Source organism: Anguilla rostrata, chromosome 15 (genome assembly GCF_018555375.3).
Source record: "Anguilla rostrata isolate EN2019 chromosome 15, ASM1855537v3, whole genome shotgun sequence".
NCBI lineage: Eukaryota > Metazoa > Chordata > Actinopteri > Anguilliformes > Anguillidae > Anguilla > Anguilla rostrata.
In genome coordinates this window covers 44,079-71,594 of record NC_057947.1, presented here as the reverse complement: position 1 = coordinate 71,594, position 27,516 = coordinate 44,079, and the positions used below count along the sequence as shown (strand labels likewise).

Genomic DNA, 27,516 nt, shown 5'->3' with positions numbered 1-27,516 from the left:
ACTCTGATCTGCAGGGCAGAGCCTGTCACTCTCACCTGTGCCTCACCTGTGCACTAAATTAGATCTGCAGGGGAGAGACTGACACTCTCACCTGTGCCTCACCTGTGCACTAAATTAGATCTGCAGGGGAGAGACTGTTACTCTCAGCTGTGCACTAAATTATATCTGCAGGGGAGAGACTGACACTCTCACCTGTGCACTAAATTATACCTGCAGGGGAGAGACTGACACTCTCACCTGTGCACTAAATTAGATCTGCAGGGGAGAGACTGACACTCTCATCTGTGCACTGAATTAGATCTGCAGGGGAGAGACTGTTACTCTCACCTGTGCACTAAATTATATCTGAAGGGGAGAGACTGACACTCTCACCTGTGCACTAAATTATACCTGCAGGGGAGAGACTGACACTCTCACCTGTGCACTAAATTAGATCTGCAGTGCAGAGACTGCACTAAATTAGTGGCGCTGTCAGGTGACTAGTTGATTAGAGAATCACCTAAACGTGTAATTTATGAAAAAATTAATTCACTGAATGAAACAGATTTAATGTTTTGAGATGTTCATCTATATCTGTCTTTAATACAGATTTACAGGATTTACAACAAATTTGTTGTGTCAACAGTTTTTGTTTTTCACCTAAAAACGTGCATAAGCGGGTGCAAACTACATTTGTCATTTTGGGGTGCTGCTTAAATGGAAATTATTTACAGGGGTGCTTTGAGCTTGAAAAGTTTGGGAACCACTGATTTAGGATTCTGAGTGAAATGAATGAAGTAACGGATAACTATATAATTTTAGCTGAGAGCAAACTGAAGCCACTGGCTGAAGGACTGGTGGTGTTTTTGTACCATGCCTGTTATTAATAAGACAAAATGAAAGCGGTTTTTCCATGAGCTCTGGGCTCAGGGATGGTAACACAGGGGGCACACTGTTCTCTATGCCTGATGTCAACTGGGTTTATTCCTTCCACATTTATTACGCCTGACTTCCGCGAATGACTCATTTGTGCACATAAACATATGAAAGACAAGAAATGTTCGTTTTCGTCGACAGCCAGTATTGTGAATTCCAAAAATATCTATCAGTAAGAATTGGATTTCTGTGCTTTTTTCATCAGGAATAATAACTTTTTTATGTGCATTTTAGTGAATAAAAACGCTTGCGATCCATAATAATTACTTTCTCTTGGATCCATTTGCTTCTTGGATCCCATCTTAAGGGTTTTAGAGATTCACTTGACTGCTAAGCTTCATTTCACTCTGATCTGCGGTCACTGGTATGTTGGACTCAGACCAATTAAACTATCCCAACTGAAATGGATCATTTCAGTTCAGGCAGTGTCAGCAAGGAAAGGTGAATGACTCAGCTGGTGACAGTAAGGCTACAAGGTTTATAAAAGCACTTTTCACAATGCACTACTTTTGAGTTGTGATATGATTTGATTCGCATCAAATTCAAAACATTGGTTCTAGCATACCAGGCAGTCAAGGGATCAGCCCCAGCATACCTTCACAAGATATTCAAACCCTACATGCCAGCCAGATCCCTCCGTTCTGCTACCTCAGGACGCCTAGCACCTCCCCCTCTTCGCACCTGCACTTCCAGAACACGTCTCCTCTCTGTTCTGGCCCCACGATGGTGGAATGACCTCCCTGTGGAGGTCAGAACAGCTGAGACTGTGACCCATTTCAAACGACGACTGAAGACCCACCTCTTCAGGCTGCACCTCTCCCCATCCCTTCCCCCCTTGTAAATGACTAAACTTAGGGTTGTAACTAGGCAGCTGTTTAATTGGTGACTTAGTTGATGCGCCAGTCTTAACGACTACTTGTATTTTTATTTATTTTTATTTTTCCATAGATTGCGTTGTTGCCGTTCTCGTTGTTAGTGTTAATCAGTTTAACCACCAGGGTCCAGGTTGAACTATGCGGTTGTTCCCTGTACTTGGACCAGTACTTCTCTCTAGGGGTTTCGTCATACTTGTTCCTGGTTATGGTTATACACTTTGTTGTACGTCGCTCTGGATAAGAGCGTCTGCCAAATGCCTGTAATGTAATGTAATGTAATGTAATGATATATCGTTCCTCTTCTCAAATTGTTTGCTAATTGGACATCACCAGCTAATTCAGAAGCGACCATGTGTTTATTTTTTATGTTTATGATGTGGAAATTGCACATTTGTTTCAGAATTTTGGCATGTGGAGATCATTCATTTGTATAGAGAGATGGATGGAGTTTGATTTGTCCTTTCTCATAGAAGCAGAGGACAGGAAGAGGATGAGTGGTCAAACTGAGGTATACAACAAGGAGCATCTTCATTCCTGTTTAGACAGCCTAATCTGGTTGTTACACAGACTCTGTAAAGACCCTGTGTGGACTGTCCTTTAAAATTTAAAGTTTTCATTTAGTCATGAGAAAAATATGCATACTTTTCCAAAAATATCATTATTCTGTAATGAACATTTCCAAATTCCCTTTTGATATACAGCCCACTAAATGGACTCATGCTAGCATTTAGTTAGCTAGAATTCAGTGTGTGTGTGTGTGGTGTGTTTGTGTGTGTATGTGGTGTGTGTGTGTTCAAAATGATGATTTTGATAGCATGGTCTTCAAAATATCATAAAATATTTAATTTGATCTTATTAACACAGCCCATGACCTCTAAGTTTCTGGGTGGGGATGATGCACAGGGCTGTTGATTTTTATATTTCTGTCCACTGTAATATGAAAGACAATCATTCTGTCTTCATACCCGATAGCAATGATAATATCTAAACAGGCAGCCTTTTTTTGGGAAACATTTTGGGAATGGTGACACTTCTGGTTGCCATGTGGTTGTCATAGATCATGTGGGTGTTTGTGTTCCTGAAATGGCTCTAAGAAATTCTCTCGCTCTCCAAATCCCAGAATGCAGAGCTACTCCCTGCCCAGAGGAAGCAGGCTGTCCACACCCCGCCCACCATGAAAGGTATCCAACCAGCAGCTGCACGACTTTCTCAGCCCCGGGGGTTGCCAGATTAAGGGAAGTATATTCCTCCAAATGTGCCAAGCATGTGCAGTCATGTGACACTCGTGGCATTCACCCCACCATGCTGGGTATACGCAAGCTCTCTGGAGACATGTTTCACTCTGTGTACCGGGCCACACGCATGTGACTAATTACTCACCCCAATTGATTTCCTATTCATACTGTTATTTCTGTAAAAGGACCACGTGAAGCGGGCCTACATTAAACGTTTTTTGCAATTTAGTAAACATTTTAGCAAAACCCTTGAACCCTAAAAAGTTCAACAGTGTTATTAATATGCCATTATTCAATGTAAGATACTCAAAAATAAGAATTTTGAAAATAGTAACATTATCTCAGAAAAGGAATTTTACATTTCTCATTGAGATTTAGGTTAATAGTGATGCCAGGCTGTAATAAGATTAATTTGGGTATATTTATATCTCACAAGTTATGACCGAATAATTTTAAATGAAGACAGGAATATTCAAATGAAACTCCTAGACAGCTCAGAATGAACTCACCACAGGCACTGAAACCGTCCATCCGCGTAGTAATATACGTGACTTGGTAGTATCGCGTGGGATAAGAATCGATCATTACTGTGTGTTCTTTGCTGCTTTGTCAAATGCCCCCAATAACAGAAGAGAATTTACTATTCAAAAGCAATATTTAGATGCTACAGCAGAACATAAGGCCTCTGATCCATGTACTTGTCACGGTACGGGGGATGGGACCCAGGCGCAGAGTAACAAAAGACAAACTCAAAAAGGCAAAATTAACAAAGATTTTACTAACAAAAAGGGCAAACAAACAGGGAACAGACAAGGGCACGAAGGCCAAAACACAAACTCAAAAAATCTAAATAAAACAGAAAACAAGAGGAACTCACAAACACAAGCAGGGCAGAACACGGGAAGGCAGAGCACAAGGGAAGGTCAAACAAAACACAAGTCAGGAACAAAATACAGGCAGGTACATACGGTTTGCAAACAGAATTCGGGAACAAACACAAACAGGTAAAAAAAACGCAGGCAGGTATAAATGGTCTGAACATACATCGGAAACAAACACAAGGAACCAGCACCCGAGTCAAGGGGACAAAGAACTTAAATAGACAGGGGGTAACAAGACACAGGTGAACTCAAAAAACAATCAAACCAGAAGGAGGGGATAACAAGACACAGGTGGGAACAATGATGGGATAACGAGACAATTGAAAACAATCATACAATTAACAGGGGGGGAGCAGGACACAAAACAGAAGTGCCGCCATCTGGCGGCCCAACAAGGGAAACACAGACAGGAAAACAGGACCATGACAGTACTGTTAACAGCTCGATAAATGAAATGCCTTTAATAGCAATTTAATATTAATGGCAATTTAATATATCCAGTAAATAGTACTGGATGAATCTGCAAACTTAAAGGTGTATGTTTGTTGTAAGAACACTTTTGTTCATATTTGGTTACATTTCCTTCACATCACAAGAGATATAAATTAAAAGGTCTAAGGAAAAACTGGTCTCTCTGATTGCCCAAGGCTCTGAAATCTCCAAATTCCGCCGCACCTAAATCTTAACAACCAGTCGGGACAGATGTCTGCCCTGTTCCTGTTGCATGTTTACAGAGCTACCAGACCAAGCAGGGCAGGCAGGGCTACACAGATAAGAGAAAAGCAGAGGTAGTGTACATTACCTAGACCTCAAAATGGCACAAAACTCCCGTACTACCATGTCATCTTATGGTCAAAAGCTTCATAACTATATTTTTTACTCTGAATTTGGCATTAAGATATACAGCTTATTAAATCAGGAGACCATACCAATATCTCTCCATCATGGAGACGGAACACAAGCCATGATCCTGAATCAGACATTAGCCATGCTAACATTATGTGATTGTGAGAGGAAACTGTGTGTACGACAGCACCTGCTGTTTCCTGCAAGAAGGAATTGGTGAGCGCTGGATGCCAGCAGCTGATGAAGTGCCTGTGCAAGTGCAGTACTTTTGTTTTTCTTGTTAGGTCAAAGGTAGTTTGAATATTATTGATGATGTCAAATGTTTCCAAAAAAAGAAACATAAGCATACTTGAGCACAAAGTATGGTTGGAAGAAGGTACTGTCAAGTCTAGAAGTATGTACAGTAAGGTCTGGCGTCCAGTTTACGACCAGAATGTCTAGTTTTATGATCATTTGTACAGGTTCGGTTTGCAGTCCCAACCAAAAAAAGGAATGTCTAGTTTGAGTAATGGATGGAAGACATTTACTGGTAGTTTGTAATGAATTATCATGTCAGTGTCTCCTGATCCACCCGGTCTGCCATCGGTTCCAAGAGAGACCACAGTTTGGTCAACCAGACTAAGAGACACAACATATTTTCTCTGCTTCAGTTATGTTTGAATGATGCACTTGTGATTTTCCATAGCCAAGGTCCATCACACTCTATCAAACCCCTGAGAAACCCACAGTAGCAATGCAATTAAGCCTAATCAATATCACCTTCTGATGCAAAAATGCTTTCATTTTCAAATTATATAAAAATTAGACAGTGTCCCAGCACTATTACTAAATAATTCAATTTGAAAAAATTAACTTTGATTGAAATAATTGGGTTGTACTGAACTACAAGGTTGACCTGCAAATGTTATAGCTAAATAAAAAGAAAAGAAAAATATGTGATTACTCTACTATTACAAAACAAAGCAGTTAATCGGGAGCACCTACCTAACATGTGGTCACACAGTAGACACGTTACAATGTACTGGGGAAAGCACAAATAATTACGCTGAGGCTAAACACATAACAGAAGGGTAAATGTGTTCAGACACTTCTGGTTCAAGAGAGTTTTCAGCGAGGGGAGAAGGGGGTGCAATGGTTGGAAGGCATTGCCTCTGCTCAGTGTAATGCGTTTATGAACTTTTTTTATTATTTGTGTATTTTCCTGAGAGCATAACTATGCAATCATGTTAGGGAGTGCATCTCTGATAGCCTGCTTGGGTCTCATTACAACTCAGGAGCAACCTGAGTTTTACACTGCAACCGCAATATTTCACATTTCAGAAAATGTTCTATTTATTCAGTTTTTTTACATTTAAATAACTGCACTTAATGTTCCACAAAGAGACTACAACATATGTTTGAATTATTCAATTGCAGTACTCTCAGCCCTGCCACCATGAAACTACATCAGCCTTTGTTTCACAACCCTGGATTCCTCACACACCTGCAGATAACCCCAAACCACACACACCTGCAGATTTCCCCAATACTCACACACACCTGCAGATTACCCTAACCCTCACACACCTGCAGATTACCCCAAACCTCACACACCTGCAGATTACCCCAACCCTTATACACCTGCAGATTTCCCCAACCCTTACACACCTAAAGATTACCCCAACCCTCACACACCTGAAGATTTCCCTAATCCTCACACATCTGCATATTACCCCAACCCACATTCACCTGTGGATTACCCCAACACACATGCACCTGTAGATTTCCCAAATACTCACACATCTGCATATTACCCCAATGCTCACAAACCTGCAGGTTACCCCAACCCTTAAACACCTGAAAATTACCCCAACCCTCACACATGTGCAGATTTTGGCAATACTCACACACCTGCAGATTTCCCCAGCTCACACACACCTGCATATTACCCCAACACTCACAAACCTACAGATTACCCTAATCCTTACACACCTGAAGATTACCCCAACCCTCACACACCTGAAGATTACCCCAACCCTCAGACACCTGAATATTTCCCTAATCCTTACACATCTGCATATTACCCCAACCCACATTCACGTGTGGATTGGAGCAAGCGTTGCGTTTGCCGTTGTCAGAGTGCGTTTTGGTTCCCTGTGTGAAATCTGTTGATCCTTGTGACAGGCCGCTTGCCACACGGGACTCACAGCAGTAGCTCTGCAGGATACATCCTTGTCATTGGGCCCTCTTTGTAGAACTGGCTGTGCCACCGCTAACTGCCTAGCCCAGGGCGTGTGCGCTTTCCTCTGCGGCCAGTAGCCGAGGGTATGCGCAAATTTGTCTTGCTCGGCTGAGCAGGCCTTGTTACATTACAGGCATTTAGCAGATGCTCTTATCCAGAGCAACTTACACAACTTTTACATAGCATTTTTAAAATTTTTTTACATTGTATCCATTTATACAGCTGGATATATACTGAAGCAATTCAGGTTGAGTACCTTGCGCAAGGGTGCAACGGCAGTGTCTTACCCAGGAATCGAACCTATGACCTTTCGGTCACAAACCCAGTTCCTTACCCACTGTGCTACACTGCCGCCCCTTGTGAACTCTTCCCAGCGCAAAAGGGACATGACAGGATATGCATTTCGATCGTACAGTATTGAATTACAGTGCTGGAAATCACAGCTAGGACAGTGTCCTGCAGTGTCCTGGGGTAATATGCAGGTGTGTGTGGGCTGGGGAAATCTTCAGGTGTGTGAGGATTACCCCAACACACATACACCTGAATATTTCCCTAATCCTCACACATCTGCATATTACCCCAACCCACATTCACGTGTGGATTACCCCAACACACATGCACCTGCAGATTTCCCAAATACTCACACACCTGCAGGTTACGCCAACCCTTACACACCTGAAGATTACCCCAACCCTAACGCTTGCACACATGCAGATTATTTTTATGTCATTTTCTGCCCTTATATACTGTCTAGACATTGTCATGCTGTATATTAAATGAAATATAAAACGATTTTATGGATTTCAGAAATTCTTTTCATTAGGATTAGTGGTATGCTTACAATTAAATTTAGTCTCTTTTGGCCAGAATCCACCTTCCTTCATGTCTCTCCCTCATTCATTATTGGGGTTGTGGCTGCTGTTACTATTGTAGGGACTATAGGACTACAGTTTCACACATTCCACAAGAAACTCTTCATCCACTTTACAAGTAATGCAGGACACTGTCCTAGCTGTGATTTCCAGCACTGTAATTCAATACTGTACGATCGAAATGCATATCCTGTCATGTCCCTTTTGTGCTGGGAAGAGTTCACAAGGGGTGACAGTGTAGCACAGTGGGTAAGGAACTGGGCTTGTGACCGAAAGGTCATAGGTTCGATTCCCGGGTAGGACACTGCCGTTGCACCCTTGAGCAAGGTACTCAACCTGAATTGCTTCACTATATATCCAGCTGTATAAATGGATACAATGTAAAAAAAAATTTAAAATGCTATGTAAAAGTTGTGTAAATTGCTCTGGATAAGAGCATCTGCTAAATGCCTGTAATGTAACAAGGCCTGCTCAACCGAGCAAGACAAATTTGCGCATACCCTCGGCTACTGGCCGCAGAGGAAAGCGCACACGCCCTGGGCTAGGCAGTTAGCGGTGGCACAGCCAGTTCTACAAAGAGGGCCCAATGACAAGGATGAATCCTGCAGAGCTACCGCTGTGAGTCCCGTGTGGCAAGCGGCCTGTCACAAGGATCAACAGATTTCACACAGGGAACCAAAACGCACTCTGACAACGGCAAACGCAACGCTTGCTCCAAGCCATCGACCGTGCTGTGTTAGTTTTAATATACATCACGTATGGAAAAGACGTGATGTATATTATCTGTTTGGCATGTTCCAGGAACCATTTTTACTCACAAGCTCCAGCTAGTTTCAAACCTTCCCTCCCTTTTGTTTCTTTGTTGTCCTTGAACACGTGTCTGCGGTGTGCATTCACCCACTCCTCACATGCGCCCAATGATAACATGCTAACACACACACTCACGCACACGCATGCACTCACACACATATACAGGTGCATGCACTCACACACACACAGGTGCATGCACTCACACACACTCTCACACACTCCTCACATGCGCCCAGTGCTAACATGCTAACACACACACGCACGCGCATGCACTCACACACACACAGGTGCATGCACTCACACACACACACGCATGCACTCACACACACACACGCTCCTCACATGCGCCCAGTGCTTACATGCTGACACACACACTCTCACATGCACATGCACTCACACACACACACACACACACAGGTGCATGCACTCACACACACTCTCACACACACACACTCCTCACATGCGCCCAGTGCTCAGGCACACCCAGTTTTAACATGCTAACACACACACATGCACATGCACTCACACACACACACACACACACACTCCTTGTATGCGTCCAGTGCTCACACACACCCAGTGCTTACGTGCTAACACACACACACTCACACACTTGCATGCATTCACACACACTCACACACTTATTTCTCACATGCATCCAGTGCTCACACACACCCAGTGCTAACATGCTAACTCACACACACGCACATGCAGTCACACACACACACCCAGTGCTAACATGCTAACACACACACACACACACACAGTGCTAACATGCTAACACACAGACACACACATGCATACTCACACACACGCAGTGCTAACATGCTAACACACACACACACATACTGTATACTCACACACGCATGCACTCACACAATTTAATGTATATTATAGTGCCCCTTTTCAGTACTTTGTGTTCAATAATCTTCATAATATTTTTTTTTATGGTTGTCGTAAAATTGTGTTGAATTAAGTCAGCCACTGCTAATCCAAAGAATTTCCAAAATACCTTCATCTCTTAGCTGAATAATTTATATTAATTCAGTATCAACTGAATGTATCATATTATGATTTTGTTAAGATTAACTATTAATGTGAAATTTTAATAATTTAATTATTAATTGAAATGGTCAATTTATAGTTAGTATATTTCCTTAATGAGACTAATTCATTGTCCTTAAATTAGTTAAAATGTTTTATTTTTAGTTACTCAGTAAGGCAGTGTAATGAGTTTGTTTGAGTCCCAGGGGGGGATTTGAACCCGAGTCTGTCACTCGTCCGAAAGTGTCACAGGCAAACAAGCTACTCAGTGAGCTACTAGTGAACAAGTGCAGGGGAAATTACAATTAATCTGCACCTCTGATACAATCATGCGAACTAGGTGACATGAATGTAACATCAGACATGTGCGTGTACCTTGGTTTTAATTGTATCTGACTAAATTAAGTTATGAATTTAATTGAAATGACTAATGTCAATGATATGCCAAAGCTGTCAAATTTCATAGTAGGCTAAATACTTTCTGAATAAATGAGCAAAATCAGAAAAATGTTACATTTACATACATCTGGAAAAAAGTTAACGCCAGCTTTTCACAGACATAAAATTGACACAATTAGTTTTGCTGCAAGGGCCGCCAGGCATGATAAATCATGCTTTGGGCCTGTATGGCTGCCACAGGTAAAGCCACAGGTACTGGCTCACCTGTCTTCATTCATTGTGCAACTGCTGATAGCAGCAGAATGAATTCTGATGTGACAAAGTACTAAAAATGACTGCTTTCATAAACAAAACAATGAATGTGCCCCAACATTATGGTGCCCTGAAATGGGAGGATAGTTATGTTTTTGAATTCTATTTAAATCACCTTGGTTACCTTAGTAGATTACACATGGATAAACTCCAAGTTCTGTAAGATCTGCAAATGTAGCCAGTTTGCTGCTAATATAATTCTCAAAACATGTATGTAGACGCACAGCTCTTTGTTTTTTATTGCAATACTGCAGTGCCAGATTTTGATTGCCTACTGCTGCAGAACTTTACATTTTGTCCATTGTTACGGTTGCTCTCAAGCCCCCGCAAACACAACGAAGCCAAAACCAAGGTTTCCCAAAATACACCAATAACTTTATTTTACTACACATAAAAGATACCAAATAAGCTGCAAAACAAAAGATAAAATCAAGACCCGGCCGTGGTCGAGAGGTGAGAAGAAAAAGCCCCCATCTCCTGAGAAGCTGACTCCAGGCTTCTTAAAAGGGCACCGCCACAGGTGCTCTCAATTACCTGTGCAGAGACAAACACGTATCCAAACAGCCAGCGCCCCCACCTGAGGCGGAGGGACGTAACACCGCCTCAGGTGTTTGCTGAGCATTTAGGTTTGCTGACTAAATCTTGGGCAATCAGAATCAGAGTCCACTCCTGTTCTCCTTCCTGTCCCTCCCACTCTAGTCCTGAGTCCACTCCTGTTCTCCTGCCTGCCTCGCCCACTCCAGTCCTGAGTCCACTCCTGCTCTCCTGCCTGCCCCTCCCACTCCATTCCTGAGTCCACTCCTGTTCTCCTGCCTGCTCCACCCACTCCAGTCCTGAGTCCACTCCTGTTCTCCTGCCTGCCCCTCCCACTCCAGTCCTGACTCAACTCCTGTTTTCCTGCCTGCCCCTCCGACTCCAGTCCTGAGTCCACTCCTGTTCTCCTGCCTGCCCCTCCCACTCCAGTCTTGAGTCCACTCCTGTTCTCCTGCTGTCAAATTATTTTAATTTATGGTAGATTCCAAAGGATTTCTCGTTCTTCAAAATGAAAAATAAAATAGGTATTTATAATATTTCCAATTTTTCACTTTTTGTACATTACATTACATTTATTTGGCAGACGCTTTTGTCCAAAGCGACGTACAAAAGGTGCATTTCATGGTCATAGACAACTGCTTAACACAGGTTCAGTAAGGTACAATACTTATTTTGTACAGCTATTTCTAGCCAAGAACACAGTTTAGTTCACACGGTGAACACTATTCAGACCATAAGACCAAGGCCTAATGTATTTTTTTGATTTTCCACTGAAACATATTTTTAATCATAAATGTCTTCAATTTTCTTTCATTAATTTGACTGTGGTCATTGACTTAAGATGATTTTGCATGAGAATCTGTATGACAAATAAATAAATAAATAAATAAATATATATATATAATGATCTGCTAAACCTTTAATTAATTTTAGATTCAAATAAACTGTCCATTCTATAGCTATCATGCACTTGGAAAAAGTTATTCAAAATAATGTTGCTACTTAACAAAAACACATATTGACGTCAGGCCAAGGGGCAGCACGGTGGTGCAGTGGGTAGCACTGTTGCCTCACAGCAAGAAGGTCTGTACAGATTGTCCAGGGTGTATTCCTGCCTCTTGCCCAATGCATGCTGGGATAGGTCCCCCCCCCCCCCCCAACGATCCTGCTCAGGATAAGTGGGTAAAGATAATGGATGGATGGATGGACCTCAGTCCAACTGTATCTGAAAGTACCCCATGTAGAAACTTTCATAACCCTTGACTGATTTGTGAAATCTATAATTAATTAAATTATTTATTTAAAATACTGTATATTCAATACTCCATTATGGGCCTGGCAGGAGATATTCAGAGGTCTGCTGTAACTTAAACTATATAATGACTTTAATCCAAGTGTGCCTGCAAGAGGATCCCACATGCTGAAATTCACAACTCTAGGCTGAATTATGAAACCTGTGATAAATTTTGAATTATTTTCCCAGTGTGCTATATATCCAATACGCCACGGGCCTAGAAGGAAATATTCAGGAGCTTGCGGCTCATTGGCCAAAACACATAACTTCAATCCTACCGTATCTGAAAGAAAAACTATATAGATACTGTGACAACCCTTGACTGTTCTTTGAAGCCTTTAATTACTTTAAAATTCTTTTTCAAATATACACGGTATATTCAATACCTTATTTTGGGTCTGGAAGATGATATTCATAGGCTTTCGGCTCAATAGCCAAAACATAATGACTTCAATCCAAATGCATCTGAAAGAGGACCCCATATACCCCTTTCACAACCCTTGTTGGATTTGAAAAGCATTCCATTACATTTAACATTTTTTTCCCAAATGTACATATATTAGTACCCCATTATGGGTCTAGAATGCGACATTCAAAAGCTTGCTACTCCTTATCCACTTATGTATCACCCCTTTTTTTAACATTTAGCATTCTTCGTTGCTGGCTAGCGAAGGCTGGTCGATGTAAACATTGCTTGTGTAGTTTTCTGATGATGTCGTAAACTTAAATCAGTGGATAAACTTTGAAAAATATTATGTTTTACTATCAACTGATATGCGAAACACGTCGTTTACACGAGGCTGTATAATTGTTTGCCCATGAGAAGATATGATTTCTTAAGTTTTCCTCTGTGGAAAATCCCATTGTTTCAGGCTACTTCCTAGGCCCAGTCACTGTTTTGCAGCGGGCTGGTATTTAACACTCGATAGACAGGATGTGCAGTCTTGCACGGGACCCACTCCTATGAACCTTTCTTCCAACCACAGAGGGAAAGCTGCTCAAGACTCCCATGGACTTTTCATTTCCTGAGGAGGAGGAAGGTCGGAATGAGCCGGAGCCCCTCCCCAAAGAGGCGGAGCCCCTCCCCAAAGAGCCGGAGCCCCTCCCCAAAGAGCCGAAGCCCCTCCCCAAAGAGCCAGAGCCCCTCCCCAAAGAGGCGGAGCCCCTCCACAAAGAGGCAGAACCCCTCCCCAAAGAGCCAGAGCCCTTCCCCAAAGAGGCGGAGCCCCTCCACAAAGAGGCGGAGCGTGTGAACAAGCAGGGAGGGGACGGAGAGCCTTAGAGAGGGTACAGGAACTTCCCCTTCCAACACTGCCATTTTATAAAAGATTCACACTCCAGGGGAGGGAAGGAGTGGGGAGGGGGAAGAGGGGAAGAGAGGCGGTGGGTGTTTGGAGACATTTCTCCAAAGGTATTTTATCAAATTGCTTGTGGGATTCAGTCACATTGTGTCCTGCCTACAGTTTAATATGATGATATTGTCATATCCATTGGTAGGAATATTTATTGCAATATTTGGAGAATATGGCAAATTTGCCTTGACTTAAGTTGCAGTGAATTTTTATGCTGAAAAAATATATTTGAATAGACTGATAAATCTCTGATAAATTAACAATCATAAGTTCTGACTCTAAAGTTCAGAAAGCAGCCCCATACCTATGATGGTTTGGACAAGACCTCTAATGCGCATTAAAAAGAGTGAATAAAACCTTCAAAAGTATATCTGTGGTTAAGTGGGTTTCACTTAATGTAAGACCAGATGAGTGCAGTGTAAACCTGGGAGCTGTGAGGTGCTTCTCTCTCCTGGAGACCCTGTCTATTCCCAGCCTCTCATCAGACAGAAAGATATGTACTTCTCTCTTCTGTAGACCCTGTCTATTCCCAGCCTCTCATAAGACAGGATATGTGCTTCTCTCTCCTGTAGACCCTGTCTTACCCCTCTCATCAGACAGAAGGATATGTGCTTCTCTCTCCTGTAGACCCTGTCTTACCCCAGCCTCTCATAAGACAGAAGGATATGTGCTTCTCTCTTCTGTAAACCCTGTCTTGGCCCAGCCTCTCATAAGACAGAAAGATATGTGCTTCTCTCTCCTATATACCCTGTCTATTCCCAGCCTCTCATAAGACAGAAGGATATGTTCTTCTCTCCTATAGACCCTGTCTTGCCCCAGCCTCTCATCAGACAGAAGGATATGTGCTTCTCTCTTCTGTAGACCTTGTCTTGCCCCAACCTCTCATCAGACAGAAGGATCTGTGCTTCTCTCTCCTGTAGACCCTGTCTATTCCAAGCCTCTCATCAGACAGAAGGATCTGTGCTTCTCTCTCCCGTAGACCCTGTCTATTCCCAGCCTCTCATCAGACAGGATCTATGCTTCTCTCTCCTGTAGACCCTGTCTTACCCAAGCCTCTCATAAAACAGAAGGATATGTGCTTCTCTCTCCTGTAGACCCTGTCTATTCCCAGCCTCTCATCAGACAGAAGGATCTGTGCTTCTCTCTCCTGTAGACCCTGTCTATGCCCAGCCTCTCATCAGACAGAAGGATCTGTGCTTCTCTTTCCTGTAGACCCTGTCTATGCCCAGCCTCTCATAAGACAGCAGGATATGTTCTTCTCTCTCCTGTCTCTCCTGTAGACCCTGTCTTACCCCAGCCTCTCATAAGACAGAAGGATGTGTGCTTTTCTCTTCTGTAAACCCTGTCTTGCCCCAGCCTCTCATAAGACAGAAAGATATGTGCTTCTCTCTCCTATATACCCTGTCTATTCCCAGCATCTCATCAGACAGAAGGATATGTCCTTCTCTTTTCTGTAAACCCTGTCTTGCCCCAGCTTCTCATAAGACAGAAAGATATGTGCTTCTCTCTCCTATATACCCTGTCTATTCCCAGCCTCTCATAAGACAGAAGGATATGTTCTTCTCTCCTATAGACCTTGTCTTGCCCCAGCCTCTCATCAGACAGAAGAATATGTGCTTCTCTCTCCTGTAGACCCTGTCTATTCCCAGCCTCTCATCAGACAGAAGGATCTGTGCTTCTCTCTCCTGTAGACCCCGTCTATTCCCAGCCTCTCATCAGACAGGATATGTGCTTCTCTCTTCTGTAGACCCTGTCTATTCCCAGCCTCTCATAAGATAGAAGGATATGTGCTTCTCTCTTCTGTAGACCTTGTCTTACCCCAGCCTCTCATCAGACAGAAGGGTGTTCAGATGCCTGCACTCAACGTGCATTTTTAAAGACAAGTGACTGCAATTTTACACCAGAAATTGCACATATAATTCACATTTCTTTTTCAAATCAACAATCTATATTGCATGTCTGAGTGCTCTGAAGTGGCTTTTATACATTTGTATAATGACGTAATTTAATAGTTCCATAAGCTCCACATGTTTAATTAGAAGTTTTGTTTTTTAGTTTTTTTTAGAAGCCTACAGTTTTATCTCTTTCCTTGTAACATTAACATTTCACACAAGAGCTTGCTTAAGAGCTCACATATCTTATAATGTGGTCTGATCCTCAGTATTGCCAACTACTAACTATTAGTCAAATATTATACTGGGGTCTTTTTCCAGTTTATTTTCTCTTTCATAAAATAATATTTCCTTAAACTATCATATTACATGTGCAGAATGTTACATATAAATATACTATATTGAAATTACCAGGTGTTTTTTTTACATATCAGTTCGGTTCATATAATATCCAAGGTATTCAAAACACCCCCATATCATTGAGCCAACATGTCCAGGGGAGGCAGCAGTGCATTATATATGTCACGCTATCAGAAAGCAATTGGGATTTAATTGAATGAAATTCGCCTATGTACTGCATGTTCAATCCCCAGCCACATTTTCTATGATGCGTATTTGATATAAGTGACACCATATCTGAAGAGTGGAGCGTCCAAGGTTTTCAAAACACCCCCATATCATTGAGACAACATGTCCAGGGGAGGCAGCAGAGCATGTTATCTGTTATAGTATCAGAAAGCAATTGGAACTTAATTGAATGAAATTCGCCTATGTACTACATGTTCAAACCCCAGCCACATTTTCTATGACGCTTATTTGATATAAGTGACATGATATCTGAAGAGAGGAGGGTCCAAGGTATTCAAAACACCCCCATATCATTGAGACAACATGTCCAGGGGAGGTAGCAGAGCCTGATGTACATGATCCATTGACCTATACTAGCAGTAGAGAGGAATACACTGTTTAGTTGAACCACAACATTTTCTATCAAATTTTCTATCATGTTTATTTGATATCTTTGTCATCATATAATTTTAGTGAAGGGCTGTATGCAGTAAATGTACATTGTTAATTCAAGTCTTAACTGCTAACTTTGGTCTGACTCTGGAATGTGGGTCCAAATGTTATTTATTTAGAGTTGAATTAGCACTGGACATTTTATTGTGTACTAACAAACCCATGCCACATAGCTTACTAGCTAATTGCTATAGGATAAACTATCATCTAGAGTTGTTAGAACACCTCAATGGTAACATGACCTATTAATTATGACAAATATGCTGGAATCAGTTTTATATTCTCCTAAAAAAAGCAAGATCATGGTATTTCATATTTAGACTTACTGCACTTCCAAGAGTCAATATGGCAGAAATATAAAAAAAGCTTTATAAAAATACACTGCCTTTTTAATTGGCATTATAATTATAACGAACAAGTATTTTTACATATCAAAACGTCGCTAGTTTAGAAAAGAAACTTTGAGATACGCGTTTCCCCGCTTTTACGCAGGCAGACTTTTATTTTGAACGATTTCCGACGAATCTGCTGTCTTACTGTTGCTCACGGTCGCTCCTTTCACGGTACTGTCTACTTGCATGACCGAACTAGAGGGAACTAGAGCACATTGATTGGCCTAGCCATAAACACACATACAGGTACGGTGGCTCATAAAGAGCAAACATAGCCAAATGATCTACATCCCTTTCTTTAGCTCACACCTCCTATATTAAACAGAATAGCACTGGGTAAATATTAACCTTACTGAACATTTCTTTCTTACCATGTTGTTTTCCGATTTTCGGTAAACAACCCAATAATGATATTTTTCGTTAAATTTAAGATTATCCAACAGCAAATCAAGGTGGATGAACATATCACTTTAACAGGTAGGCCTATTCATAAGGCATACCCGGTATAGAATTAATCATGATCAATTTCCACAGACACGCTTTTGCCTTTCATCTACGATCATTTTTGCACTGCAGAGAAAAGTCTGTGGGAATCAGTGGATATGCTGCTACAGTTGCCTATATATTTTGTGTGACAAAAACAAATTAACATTAGACCTTTGTTTCAATAAGAACAAAATAATTTACACATATGTAGCCAATATCCTTTTTACTGGGCTTCCAAGAAGTCCGAGACTATAGCTTATATGTCCCGATTGATGCTCTTTATTTTATCTTTTGTAGCCTGCATGTACGTATTTATTGAAACTATCACAAGGTCTCGTCTTGACTCTTAAAGAGATTAGCAGATGGTCTTTAGTAGGTATAGCTTCCTTTTCTGCAATATTAGATTGATGTAAAATGATTAAAACGTCATTCATAATCCTTTACAAGTAAGACAATCGATTCGCTTGGCATCGATTGATAAACTTTTCAGCGCCACAGTGAAGGCCAGCTCCAACTTACGACGTACCTTTGGAAGTGTCCCTTAAGGGAACTGTTAAGGTATAGTCTGGGAAACACTCGTAAAAAAAGCGGTTTCCCTTTTAAAGGTATACCTTAGAAACCTTTGTAAAACTTTAAGGTACATCGAAACTCGGGAACGCAGCCCAGATCTGTATCTCTGAAGTTCAAGTTTTATTCTATGATTCAACTCATTTTTTTCACTGGAACAAAAATATTAGTGCAGCGATACAGTTAATCATGAACATGTTAATAATAATACTAATAATAATAATAAACATCGGTTTATGCTAGTTTATTTCATCTGAATGTGAAGCTTAATCAACATTTTAATTCCAGCCCCCTAGTAAGATCAGGATTTTCTTGATATTTGGGATATAGTGGTCCCACAGGTATTTGCTTAGTGACTAATAATGACCCTGTAAACTACAAGGTTTAATTTAATTTGGGAAAAACAAACATGGGTTTTTTTCATTGGCTTCAGTACAATAATAATGTCAGGCTGTTAAGGGGTATAAGGGAACTGAATTAAGTAAAAGTTAAAGGAATTGTGGGGAGAATACTGAATTGGGATTTGTCCTTTTGTAAATGAATTGCATTTGAACCGAATTGAAAGAATTAATCAATAATATGAGTGGATATTCCCATCAGACTTTTTATGGGCTGCAGACAGTATTCAGTTAGAGTAGCAGTTCTACTTGGTCAATCACATGATTCTTTGCAGCTGGCTGACACTGTATGGAAACCACTATATGGATATGTTTACCATTAACCAGGTACAATGTAGCCCTTGTCCAGCAACTGTTAGCAGGGTGAGGTCATATACCACAACTGGTTAACTCGGGTATCATGGAGCTTGCCCGAGTTTACCGCTGGTAATTACGACTTTGTCGGCCGTTCAAATGCAACTTCCTGGAGGTAAACTCCCAGACTGCTCACATCACACCTGATGCAGGTCAGGACATATGCATGTTTTCCACTGGTCTAGGACAAGAGAATGAATAAAAAAGCACTAAGAAATTATACTTCTGGTGAAAAGGGGAACTGCGTTCCCAACTTTAATAAATAACAGTACAGTAAAATACAGTAGATTGAAAAAATACAAAACAAAGAAAATATTATTTTGGAAGCAACGCTGAGGAGATGGGATCAGAAAATCTGGCTGACATCATCCAGAAGTGGCTCTGGTCTCTCCTGAGAACAAAGCATTCAGTCAGCTATCAGACACCGGTCAGTACCACACACTCCTGTAACTATCAGACACCGGTCAGTCAGTACCACACAGCCCTCTAATTATCACACCGGTCAATCAGTACCACACACCCTTGTAACTACCACACACCAGTCAGTACCACACACTCCTGTAACTATCACACACCGGTCAGTACCACACACCCCTGTAACTATCAGACACCGGTCAGTACCACACACCCCTGTAACTATCACAAACCGGTCAGTACCACACACCCCTGTAACTATCACACACCGGTCAGTCAGTACCACACAGCCCTCTAACTATCACACCGGTCAGTCAGTACCACACACCCCTGTAACTATCACACACTGGTCAGTACTACACACCCCTGTAACTATCACACACCGGTCAGTACCACACACCCCTGTAACTATCACACACCGGTCAGTCAGTACCACACACCCCTCTAACTATCACACCGGTCAGTCAGTACCACACACCCCTGTAACTATCACACACTGGTCAGTACCACACACCCCTGTAACTATCACACACCGGTCAGTACCACACACCCCTGTAACTATTACACACCAGTCAATACCACACATCCCTGTAATTATCACACACCGGTCAGTACCACACACCCCTGTAACTAACACACACCGGTCAGTACCACACACCCCTGTAACTATCACACACTAGTCAGTCAGTACCACACACCCCTCTAACTATCACAACGGTCAGTCAGTACCACACACTCCTGTAACTATTACACACCGGTCAATACCACACATCCCTGTAACTATCACACACCGGTCAGTACCACACACCCCTGTAACTATCGCACACTAGTCAGTCAGTACCACACACCTCTCTAACTATCACACCGGTCAGTCAGTACCACACACCCTTGTAATTACCACACACCGGTCAGTACCACACACTCCTGTAACTATTACACACCGGTCAATACCACACATCTCTGTAACTATCACACACCGGTCAGTACCACACACCCCTGTAACTATCGCACACTAGTCAGTCAGTACCACACACCTCTCTAACTATCACACCGGTCAGTCAGTACCACACACCCTTGTAATTACCACACACCGGTCAGTACCACACACTTCTATAACTATTACACACCGGTCAATACCACACATCCCTGTAACTATCAGACACCGGTCAATACCACACACCCCTGTAACTATCACACACCGGTCAGTACCACACACCCCTGTAACTATCACACACCGGTCAGTCAGTACCACACAGCCCTCTAACTATCACACCGGTCAGTCAGTACCACACACCCCTGTAACTATCACACACTGGTCAGTACCACACACCCATGTAACTATCACACACCGGTCAGTACCACACAGCCCAGTAACAATCATACACCAGTCAGTACCACTGTTGGGTGGTGTGTCTGTCTGTGTTGGGGTTTGTGTGTGTGTGTGTTGTGGTGTGTGGGTGTGTGTTGAGGTGTCTGAGTATGTGTATGCTGGGGTATGTGTGTGCGTCTATGTTGGGTTGTGTGTGTGTGTGTTTGTGTGTGTTCAATGTGCTAGATGTGACCTTATTCTCCCAGTGGACTCAGTAGTACCAGCCCATCATATCTATTCTTCAGTTAAAGCAAGGATTTTATTTTCAGAAAAACAGACAAAACAAATTACAATAATAAAACTATTCTCACTTGAGTTTTGTGAGCAAGGAGAGGCTGCAGAGTGTTTGCCAGGACACCTTTATGGTCGTTGATAGGGCCAAGCCATTAATTTTTATCTGAATCAATGTAGAAATACTCCAAACCACTAAGGGCTTTGTTGTTCAGTTTGGGGCACCTTGTATAGGATATACCTGACGATGAACATTCAGAGAAGAGAAAAAACATGGATGTAAAACTTTCAGCACCATTCATCTTTACCTGTTGACTTTTGCTGTTTTTTAATAAATCAGCAAAGTTATGAAATGCACCACGATGACATAATCATCCGTAGATGGAATGCATCTCAGTCAGGAATCACAATACCTCAAAAACATGTTTTTGTTTCTGTGAATGGGGTAGTGGTTAAGACTCCAACCTCTGAACCCAACATGTATCCCTACTGGTCTGACTCCCCTCCTCTCTCATCCTTCCACATCTATCTCTCCTGTGTCTCCTCTACTCTCTCATCCCTTCAGATCTATCTCGCCTGTGTCTCCCCTACTCTCATCCCTCCAGATCTATCTCGCCTGTGTCTCCCCTACTCTCATCCCTCCAGATCTATCTCACCTGTGTCTCCCCTACTCTCATCCCTCCAGATCTATCTCCCCTGTGTCTCCCCTACTCTCATCCCTCCAGATCTATCTCCCCTGTGTCTCCCCTAGTCTGTCTCCCTCTCAGCTTTCTGATTGTCTATCAATCAAAATCAATCAATCAAAACTTATTTTAACCCTTCAGGTTCATGTCATCTTGGAGGATTATCACACAAAGAAACTGTGAAACTGAGGTGCAATGTAATATAATGGATAAGGAACTGGTCATGTAAACAAAAAGGTTGCAGGTTCTATTACCAGTCCACCTCAATGCCGTTTTTATCTTTGCAGGTGACTTTGGCCTCAGAGGAGCAGATGCCCCAGCAGAGGAGACTAACTGTGAGGACCACCTTCCACATGTCTTCCTGAAACACACCGGGAACAGTAACAGCAACACATCAGCTTCAGCCAGACTGATGACTGCATTTACTAATGATCACTCTGGTAGATTCTCTTTTCATTTCTATGCGAAGAAAGGCAGAATAATTGTATTTAGCCTTCATCTATCCAGGGAAGGTTGACTGAGGACACATGCTCTTTTAGTTTGAGTTGAGTGCCATAGTATCTCTTTGGAATGAGTTCTTAACAAAATGGCTGGACTTACACTGGTAGTCCAACCACGTAATTATGCTTTTGCAAGGTAGGTAAATAGGTACTTTATCCATAGCCTAAAAATGCACCCCAAGAGCCCAATATTTAACATGGATTTATCCAAGCAAATTTGACTGAGGTCACATGATCTTTTTCTGCAACATGCTGCATCATGCACATTTCACAGATATGACTGCTATCACCCAAGCAATTTGCATTTGCAATAGGGCGTGATTCATCAACAAATTCATCAAATTATTGATTATGACTCCATGACAGGTCTATGGTGCATTTCTTCTGTTTATCAGTCGTTTCTGCCATGTCTGTAAAGCAGTGGTTCACAAACTCAGTCCTGCAGCCCCCTGTGTATGCCGGTTTTCAATCCAACCACAACTGCAACCCCAGAATTTTAACAAGCTGTTAATACTTTTTAATTAGGTGTTTTTCATGTTTAGAGGGATTATTTACCCTCTTAAGCCACAATATGTCAGAAATAGGCATGCATGATAAAGATGATTTTATGCTTCCATGAAGAATAAATTGACCAGTTTCAAAAGTTTACTGCTGTGTTCCATTTGCCTTGCCTATGCCCTATGCCCAGTGGGATTCATTTACGATAAAGTTTTAAAACTGACAAAACGTCATTCATTTATTATAACACACATGCAGACTATGTCCTTGGGCTACATCTGTACTGTTTTAATAGACAACTTAAGTGTAGCAGGCAAAAGGAAGAGGCCTTAAATTCTCTTGGTCGTGCTGATAATTTATCATTTTTGTCCAAATTTAACAGCCATCCAAACAAATATTTTTCTCTGCTTTCACATTTTGGTAGATGGAGTATTTTGGTCCAATTCAATGTGGGTGAAAAGAAACCCATTCATAAAGTCTGGAGTTAGGAAAAGTATTGCCTCTTGAGTCACTCGCTTTTTTATTAGTGAGCTATATAGTTAATGGAATTTATCTAAATGACTATCGATTATTCATTCCTTAATATTAGAGATCATGGATCAAAAGTACATTGTACATTGGTAAACTGCTACGTTTGCTAATTATAGACGGGCGACAAATGAAAGGAAAAGCCAACATAAAGTGTCTTAGTAAGGTGTTGGGCCAACAGCTTCAATGCGTCTTGGCATCGATCCTATAAGTCTCTGGAACTCTACAGGAGGGAGGGAACACAATTCTTCCAAAAGATATTCCCTCATTTGATGATGGTGGTGGAGAGCGCTGTCTAACATGACGGTCAAAAATCTCCCATAAGTGTCCAATTGGGTTGAGATCTGCTGACTGGGAAGGCAATAGCATATGATCCACATCATTTTCATACTCATCAAACCATTCAGTGACCCCTCGTGCCCTGTGGTAGGGTTATCATGGAAGAGACCATTCTCATCATGATAGAAATGTTTCATCATAGATTAAAGGTGAACACTCTGAATGAGTTTGTATTGATTTGCAGTGACCCTTCTCTCTAAAGGGACAAGTGAATCCAAAACATGTCAGGACAATGCCCCCCACAGCATAACAGAGCCACCAGAGCCCGTGTATTCAGGCCTGTACCTTTCTCTTGATGTACCGCCACACATACACTCGCCCATCATCAAGAATATAGTGAAGGATGATTCATCAGACCATATCACCATGTCACCACTGAACTCTCAAATGTGCATTCGTCTTTGTAATGAGCACTGAAACGCCACAGTAATATCCCTCCCTATATAGTTGTCCATGGACTGTTCTTGCTGACAGTCTGATCAAGGTCCTGCATTGACATTCTCAGTCACCTGAGGAAGAGTTTCTCTTCTGTTTTTCCTTACATATCACACTAATGAATGAGCAACACTGGCATCAAATGTGCACTTTCAACTACAATATACAACCCTATTTACTGATGCCTTCCCCATAGATCTAATTTCAAATGTCACTTTAGTCACTGTTCCTACTGAAACACTAGCCAGTTGAGCTGTCTTTGTGACTGAAGCTCTTGCCATCCGTGCCCCAATATTGAATATTTCAGTCACTTTCCCTCTTGCCATTTTGATCCAAAATTGAGGTTAACAGGGCCTGCTCAGCAATTCTATACATGCCACAGAGCATGATAGGATGTTAATAGCTTAATGGTATCATGCAGTACACCATTATGGAAGCATCCACTTTTGTTATGTTTCTCCACTCATTTATTCAGGTTTTTCCTTTAATTTGTCACTGGTCTGTATCTATAAGGCATACTATGCAGGAGTTTTTAGCCTGTGTCTACTATCAAAGAAGTTTCCTCTGTCTTCAACACCACCCACTCACCCCCAAGTACTCGACCGAGTCACAGACATGCAAAGTTGTTAGAAACTACAGGTAAATTTCTCAAATTAATTACTTGGATTGACATTACATTGTTCGGTTGGGATCACAAACTGGACATGTACAAATAATTTGAAAATCAGACGTATGGCAACCCTGATAGCTAGAGGAAACTTTATTCACAGGTCCAACAGAAAACAACTTAACTCCACATTGCTTTTCGTCCCCTTGGCTTCAGCTGAGGAAAAGCAATTCTAAGGTTAACGGTAGTTCTTGAACGAGCCCTGAACTCTTAGTAATTGGTAAACTATGTAAAACATTATTCCTAAACTGAACAACATAACCCCTAAATTCAACACCCAAATTCCTAAATACAGTTAATCAGGTTACTACACTGGATTAAGACCAGTTTAGAGTATGGTGAATCTATGTAAAAGTTCTGCAACTTCCAAGTATACAATACAATACAATAATACTCTACTGTACTGTGATAGTTAGCTACAGGCCAAACTTAACTCAATTGTATACTTAAACTGTATTATTGTGCACTAGTAATACTAGTAATTCCAAATGTTAATGCACAGGTTTAAAATGTGCCAGCCTATTAATCTGTGTATTAACCAATGGAAAAGTAGGCAACACTTCACAAATGCATTGTTTAAAGCCATTGTAAAATGTAACCTACTTTCTCATAAGTTAATATTCAGGTTAATAGACTGGAAGTAAGTCATTTCAAAGTAAAGTACTAAGACTAAATTGTCATTATAAATTTAAATCATGATGTCTTAAAATAGTGAGGGCACTTTCAGGAAGGATGTTTTGGAATCCCCCTCCTCCCCTGTTCTACTAGTAAATAACCAGAAATCAGAAATCTCACCATCCGTAGGCTTGCAGAGTCCACAGACCAATGAGTCAGTGCTTGAGTCTACAGACTAATATATAGTGAGGTGATGACCTGCCTTCCTCCTAGTTAAATGATGTTTGTTTGGTGGAGAGGGAGAGCTGATTTACATAAATGTTTGTTCTCACATGTGGAGAGGGAGAGCTGATTTGCATAGATGTTTGTTCTGACAGGTGGAGAGGGAGCTGATTTGCATGGATGTTTGTTACGACAGGTGGAGAGGGAGAGATGATTTGCATAGATGTTTGTTCTGACAGGTAGAGAGGGAGAGATGATTTGCATAAATGTTCTGACAGGTGGAGAGGGAGCTCATTTGCATGGATGTTTGTTCTGACAGGTGGAGAGGGAGCTGATTTGCATAGATGTTTGTTCTGACAGGTGGAGAGGGAGAGATGATTTGCATAAATGTTTGTTCTGACAGGTGGAGAGGGAGCTGATTTGCATAGATGTTTGTTCTAACAGGTGGAGAAGGAGCTGATTTGCTCATGTGCAATTCATGGCCTTAGATTACTCTGGCACAGTATATATTTTTAAACAACTTTACTGGAAGTCCTCATGGCCATAACCCCGACAACCACAAATACATGTGCAGACAAATGGTAAATGGACTGCATTTATATAGCGCTTTTATCCAAAGCGCTTTACAATTGATGCCTCTCATTCACCAGAGCAGTTAGGGATTAGGTGTCTTGCTCAAGGACACTTCGACACGCCCAGGGTGGGGTTTGAACCGACAACCCTCCGACTGCCAGACAGTCGGTCTTACCTCCTGAGCTATGCCGCCCCATACAAAGAAACACACGCACACACGTCTGCACACCACACAACACGCAAATGTACACACACGCACACACACGCACACACACACACACCACACAACACACAAATGCACACACACGCACGCATGCACACACACCACACAACACGCAAATGCACACACGCATACACACGCATGCGCACACACACACACATACACACCACACAACACGCAAATGTACACACACGCACACACACCCACACACATACACACACACACGCAAGCACACACACACACACACACATACACGAAAACGCGTCCTCTGCGCAGCACAGTTCTTTACCTGACCTGTCAGTTTGGGGTCTCTCCATTGAACTGTACAGGCCTAATAAAAATAAATTGGAACTGATAACATTGGTCTGACCCAGCCGTCAAGCTGTTATATTAACGGGAATGGAGCAGTTTTGGCTCCATCATTTTGCTAAGAGCAGCGGTAATACTGTTCTACTTTGCTCCTGCATCCCACGGTTGAAGTGGTAACTGTCAGATATGGTTTTGAGTGCTCACATTTGCCACCTGGTGGTGGTTTCGTGAACAAAAGCAGTTTCTGTGGAAATACAAAGAAAATATATGCAAATTTGCTGCTTCTGGGAAGATCTCTCGCGGCAGAAGCGACAAATGAAACCAGTGACCACTTTAATACCTGTACCATGCATTGAACCAAATCATGTGCAGAGTGTATCCTTACATACCCAGTAGCCATGAGTCCTATAGCATGACCTCTGACCCCCTACCTGTTATAGCCAGTGTGTGTCCATCAGTAGTCACGTGTCCTATAGCATGACCCCTGACCCCCTATCTGCTATAGCCTGTAGGGAATACCATATTCAGCAATACTCAAATAATGCATTCTCTCCAAATGTTTTCTCCTCTCGAATTTGGCCAATATTATTCGGTTTCAGAACTTTTTCACACTTCTTTGATGTGATTCGCTTAGAAGTCAGTGTCAGCACCACATTTCTCAATCAGACACACACATACGCACGAACACACCTGCAAAGAGGGAGACATAGAGTTTCCTTTAACACTAGATAGGAAAGAGCGATGCTGTAGCAGTCGGTCCGCTGGAGAGGCGGATTGGTCTCAGCTGCGCCGGCTGGTGGAGAGCATACGCACCTGCGTTGCATTAGCCGAGACCGGAAGCTCAGAGGGCAGTCATGAGTTTCGTTTCATTTTATTTTAAGCACGAAAGACCAAGAAAGCAATCCTCAGCTGGGATGCTGGAGGAGCTGGACCTGGCCGGGAAGGCTCTAAAATAACTGACCTGCCCCCCAACAAGTGTTTCCTTCAACAGCATGTTGTGTCTCCCCATCGCTCTTGTGCCCAGCTTGTGTGCAGGAGCCTGTCTTCACAAAATACAACTTGGGGAAGTTTGAGTAAGAGCATAATAGCTGAAGATGTATTCCACCCAGGGAAGCGTTTTGACTTTTTCTTTCATTTATCCAAACTTATGTAAATCAAACATACAGGTAAAGTGGGGCTTCACAAAAGGGGGGGGGGGGGATTTAAGAAAAACA

At 42.0% G+C, this 27,516-nt stretch overlaps 1 protein-coding gene and 1 long non-coding RNA gene across 5 annotated transcripts in view; one reads left to right on the top strand and one right to left on the bottom strand.

Annotated features, from left to right (window-relative positions):
• LOC135240592 (protein phosphatase 1 regulatory subunit 1C-like) overlaps positions 1 to 22,544 on the top strand; it is a 45,017-nt gene extending 22,473 nt beyond the window's left edge. Inside the window, exons 3-6 of one of the 4 annotated variants that reach the window (XM_064310232.1) lie at positions 2,264 to 2,298; positions 2,911 to 2,971; positions 13,225 to 13,525; positions 21,684 to 22,544. In XM_064310232.1, coding sequence (XP_064166302.1) covers positions 2,264 to 2,298; positions 2,911 to 2,971; positions 13,225 to 13,520 — 392 coding nt within the window. In that variant the 3' untranslated portion in view covers positions 13,521 to 13,525; positions 21,684 to 22,544. Of the gene's footprint in view, positions 1 to 2,260; positions 2,299 to 2,910; positions 2,972 to 13,224; positions 13,526 to 21,683 lie in introns of all 4 variants that reach the window. The other 3 variants (XM_064310231.1, XM_064310234.1, XM_064310233.1) reach the window with 3 other exon arrangements.
• Positions 20,375 to 25,192, bottom strand: LOC135240593 (uncharacterized). Its single transcript, XR_010325726.1, has 3 exons — positions 25,159 to 25,192; positions 21,651 to 21,757; positions 20,375 to 20,954 (listed from the first exon to the last, which is right to left on the bottom strand). It is a non-coding gene; the product is annotated as an uncharacterized LOC135240593 (long non-coding RNA).
• Between the last annotated feature and the right edge of the window lie 2,324 nt (positions 25,193 to 27,516).